At 39.3% G+C, this 5,183-nt stretch overlaps 1 protein-coding gene across 1 annotated transcript; it reads left to right on the top strand.

The window, feature by feature from the left end:
- Positions 1-2,008: 2,008 nt before the first annotated feature.
- Positions 2,009-4,477, top strand: LOC122132445. Its single transcript, XM_042707180.1, has 5 exons — positions 2,009-2,724; positions 2,846-2,942; positions 3,178-3,247; positions 3,474-3,600; positions 3,724-4,477. The coding sequence occupies exons 1-5, from the start codon at positions 2,642-2,644 to the stop codon at positions 4,475-4,477; spliced, it is 1,131 nt and encodes a 376-aa protein (XP_042563114.1). The 5' UTR covers positions 2,009-2,641.
- The last annotated feature ends 706 nt before the right edge of the window (positions 4,478-5,183 follow it).

The raw sequence follows: 5,183 nt of genomic DNA, 5'->3' as shown, positions 1-5,183 counted from the left end.
GGACAAAGTGAAGGCTTTGGAGGACAGAGGTCAGGGGTCAGACTCGTGCTTCACAGAGAACAACAAGTGAACGACATGTGGGATGAAATTCGTTCTCTCCATTTACTGCTCCCACACTATTACACCACATGTAATGTAAATGGGTGGGAATCGTTCAGGAAAACGGGCAGGTGCAGACAGATACTTAACAGCAAACTAAAATATTATTTATCACAGCATTATATTTTCTTCAATTTGACCTTCAGAGAGGATTTATCAGGCTCTGACAGTCAGCAATTGGGATTTGCACATTATATTTTACATGCCACGTACCTACCACAGTTAGCTGTCCTTTTTCCCCCTTTAAATACACATAAACAAACTTGGATAAATGTTTAGGTTAGAGCAGAATATTCTGATTGGCTCAACTTTGAAATGCTTTTACCTTTCGATTGGAAAAGCATAGTGACGAAAAACATAGTATAAAAAGTAAGTGCACTTGTTTTTTGACTGAGTTGCTCCATGGACCACCACTCGAATTAATGAAAGTCTGTACGATTGAATAAACTTCAGCTCATCGCATTCGGTCATCCGACTCTCATTGAAGTATCAACTCTAAGATTTGAAGAGATTGTTTCGCTACAACAATAGATAAATTACATTATTTTAAATGAATTAAAACGTTTAGTATTGTTAAATTTGAGCCTGTCAAGCATTTTAACCCATGGCAGGGGAGGTCTGTGGAATCCAATTTAGCCTATACACTACGATATATATGGTTATGTGTTTATTGAAGAAGGGAATGTACATTTGTAATGAACTTGTTGTTTTGTAAGAACCAAGGTCTCCCTCTGTTGCTCTTGAAAAGGATTCCATCTGTACCCACATGCTCAGAATCAAAGTGTGCTGGACTAAATAGTCAAACTGGAAAATACAAGAAATACTCTGCTCTGCTTTCAGAAAGTAATTCAAAGTCCAATCTTTTTAATTTCAGGAGAGAAAGTTATTTAATGTTGTGCAACAATCTTGAAATGTTGTCTTTATGGCAGTTGTTTCTCCCTCTTTGAAAGTGAGAGCTAATAAAAACATTCCTTCATCTGTTCATTTGCAGTCTCAAGGTCATAGAGACTGATGCCATTTTGTGAATACCTCAAACGTATTTGAAATGTTCCAGAGGGCAAGCTTTGTCAGAGTTTACACTACTTTAGTCTGCAAGTAAATCTAGGCAGGTGGTCCAACCAATTGAACCAATATGAATGAATAAATACTTGTATTTCTATGCTGTCTTCCATGTTAGCATCATGTGTTTCCTTATCCTCCTTATCTCTTAACAGTCTCCTCTGAGCTACACTTCCTTTGCATTTTTTAACTTCAACATGACATGGATGCAGCTCTTGATTACATGAGGCATATGCAGGGGTTGGGGAGTAAGTTACATGTAACGGAGTTACATGATTAAATTACAGACGAAATGTAATTGTATCGACAGATACTGAAAAGAAATGTAATTAAATGAGTTACTAATCAAAATGTTGGTGATTACAAAGGGATTATATCCAAATATAATATTTTTTAAGGAAAAAAACACAAAAGAGACTATATAGGGATAAAAAAAAGAACAACAAAATAGTTTTCTCTTTTGTCATGTAATCTTAATATTTTGGTACCTCCCCAATTTACCAATGCCAATGTCCCTTTAAAAGAGAAAAGAAAAGACAAACCCCAGGCAAACTTGAATTAGCCCCTGATCTTTTCAATAGCTAGAAACGCCGCTGATGTCGACCATATCATAACTGTTGAAAGGGGATGATGACCACCTGGGCCTCTGATCGGAAAGAGTTCCATCACAGTGGACATTTGCAACAACCAAAATCACTACATTAACGATATGGAGATGTCATTTATTTCCCAAGCATCTCTGGTAATTTCCCTTTAGCAGCTACGAACACCGTAGAAATAGCTAACTTTATTAGGACTGTTAACCAAACATGATAACGGTTTAAAACAGCCTTGCCTAGTTTTGCTAATACCTAAGACCGAAATAAAATGATTGGTTCAATGTGTTGGCAATAATATTGAGGTATATGACTCCAGATAGAGGGTGGAAACCGTACATATTTTAACCAAATAATTTAAGCACACAGTTAAAAACAATTGTTTCATGACATGCGTCAGACCAAAAAGGACTCCCGAAATTAGCTAACGTAATTGATGTGACGTGAGGTTTGAATTGCCATGGAGATTCTTACGCGTTACAGCGATACATTCCAGTCAAAGTAGAATGTTCAATACTTCTATGTTCGATTTACATTCACTTTGATTTTACACTGCGATCGTTACTACACGGTGAGTGCTGTACTCCACAAAAAATTATAATTTACATCAATTAATATAGATATTTTGGTTAACCTCAATTTTTAAACATTTCAGCATTCAGAATACGATTTAAAATGAAGTATTAACATAGTTTTAACCATGAACTGCCTCATTATGATAACGTATACGTTTTCTATCTCTGCATGTTAGCCTACAGACTGTAGTCTTTTTATGTCACCTTGTTTCAAGGAAGAAAAAAAGTGTACGGTATTGGTGTCAAGGTCAAAATCAGCTATTTTTGTAACCAAGGGTGCTTGTACCTTCTAGCTACCATTTTTACAAAGCTATGAATCATCAAACTGCATTCAACACCATCATCATTCATCATGACAATATTGTCAGTCATGGACCAACCACTGGGATATTTCGGTAACCACAAATTATTATTCTCCTAATTCTCAACTATATTATTCACTTAATGTATTATTATTTTTTTCAATCCTTCATTATGTGCATTATATCTAATGTCATATCTTTTTTTCCATCACAGGGACCCACCTCTGTCTTCAGAGATGCAGGTTGAGACTGGTCAGTCTCCAGTGTCTCTTCACAGTGGTTTCTTGGAGACCAGTTATCAAGACCTTCAGGTATGCTAACTGCATTACCAGGTCAACATCCTGATAACTTTTAGTTGACATACACAGCAAAAGACATCCAAGCCAGTATCAGTTTGACTGAGAGCTCAATAAACTGAAAAAAAATTGAGGAATTGAGGTAGCAGTGCACTTTGTATTATGTGTTGCCAGATAAGGAGTATTTCCTGACTCTTTCAGCTTTGTCAATCAGTATTCATATTTTCACTGTATGTATTTCTTGCAACAGACTGGATCTGAGGTTGACTTGGTTCATCCAGGTTTGGTGGAAGCCAGGCCTCATTCCTTTAATGAATCAGGTCAGTGCAATGACATTCACAACAACTACAAATATCAACATCCAGATGTGGAGTCAGAATATAAGTCTTTGATGTACATTGATGTGTCTTGTAGCCCAGTGTGGAAAGCATTAATGACTAACGTCAGTTTCATCTTTATTAAGTCATAATGATCGCTATTCACCACTCTTCAGGAATGGTGACATGTGTAACTATATATCCATATCTCAATATCATACGTCCTCAGGCACTAGTAAGCCAGAAGTCAGCCTGGACCAGTCCAGGGATCAATTCATTCAGGGAATGACAAAGTCCAAAGACTCTTCCCCCACGGACACTGAATCCATTGTTGCCGTCCAAAACCTTATGAATGAGTAAGTATCAATGCTCACACAAATATTCACCATCTCAAATTCCTCCCATCCTCATACATACCTACTTACCTGTCTGCCCTAATCGGACAAAATCTAATATAGGATGTACATCTTTTTTTGTAGCGACTTTTCCAGCAACCACACTGGTTCCATTAAGAGGCTTGCTGTAGTGCAGCATTTCCTCACAACTTGTCAGCGGTTGAGGGACCTCTGTAATGGATGCTCAGGTTTCAGAGTGTCATTCTTTGGCCGTCAACCTGAGTTGTCCTCTGCCAGGGTCGCAGTTTCCAGTGGTGTTCAAAGTTGTGGCAACATCAAGGATACAGGCACCTCAGGGTGTGCTGATCTGACCACAGCCATTGATGCCATGGAGACTGTAATGGGAAGGATGGTCCTGAATTTAGATGATGCTGCCGCTATAAGGATGAAGATGGAGCAACTTCTGTCCAGTGGAACTTTGAGGCCACTGACAGACATGCTGGTGAATCGCCTTCGACACATCATTCCAGAGTATGACTGCCCTCAAGAGAAGTTTGTGTATGCCATAGTGGAGAGGTCTTTGAAGACTTTCCTTGGCCAACTGCTGGATGGCGTTGTTGCAGAGTTAAATGGTGCTCCTGAGGAGGGCACTCCCTCTTCATCAACATCCATTTCTAATACTGAGATCCACAGTGGAGACTTAAGTCTTTTGACCACCGCGATGACACAGTATATCATGAACAATGTGTCTGGCCGGCCAAGGGACTGCTCAGGCGACATCCACCCACCAGGGACTTTTCATCCAGGATCAGTGGAACAAGTGATCAAGATTCTGTGGAGAACTGCAAAGTCACTGCCTGCACAGAGTGCCCTGAGGGAAAGGATTACTTTTCCCTAGTCAGTATAGTGTTGGTACAGCTGATGAGAAAGATTGAACCCACCATCGAGCACATGGCTGATTTCACAGCCTTCCACAGTGACCTCACTGAAAGGATCCTCTCAGAGTTTTGCTCTACATCAGGCCTTTCAAGAGATAAGTCAAATCCAGCTGTCAGGATTCAGAAGATGTGCAATAATATCTACAACGAACTTCTAAAGAGCTTTCGCACCAAAGCTATGGTCAGTGGGCTTTTGGCCTATCGGCAGCCTGTGTTGAGCACAGTCCTGACCAAGTGTTTGGTGAAAGAGCTTCTCCGGGTGAGCCAGGAGGAGGTGGGTGCTGAGAGGACGGAAGGAGCCCAGAGGTTCAGCTTCCTCCACAGACTCAAAGCCTTCAAGACTCTCATCCTCAAGGTGCAATAGTTTATATATTTCATGACAGTAACAGATGTTAATATATCTAAAATATTCTTCATAAAATATTTTCTCTATGTATCTTACGTGTAATTTTGGTGACTAATAGTAATTTAATCAATACTTAATCTCAATACAGAGTAACAGCAGAGTTCAGCCCATGTCCTCAGAAGTCACAGATGCTGAGACTTCCTCTGGTGAAAATGAGGGTAAGTGTTCTAGAAGATTTTCCAGTCAACGATAATTTCACTCATGGAAATACATACTGATTTATAACATAGCCGATTGACTGAAGAATAGTAGAGTAATGA

This window comes from Clupea harengus, unplaced genomic scaffold (assembly GCF_900700415.2).
Source record: "Clupea harengus unplaced genomic scaffold, Ch_v2.0.2, whole genome shotgun sequence".
Taxonomy (NCBI): Eukaryota; Metazoa; Chordata; class Actinopteri; order Clupeiformes; family Clupeidae; genus Clupea; species Clupea harengus.
The sequence above is the reverse complement of the archived record's forward strand: the minus strand, read 5'-3'. Positions and strand labels throughout refer to the sequence as shown.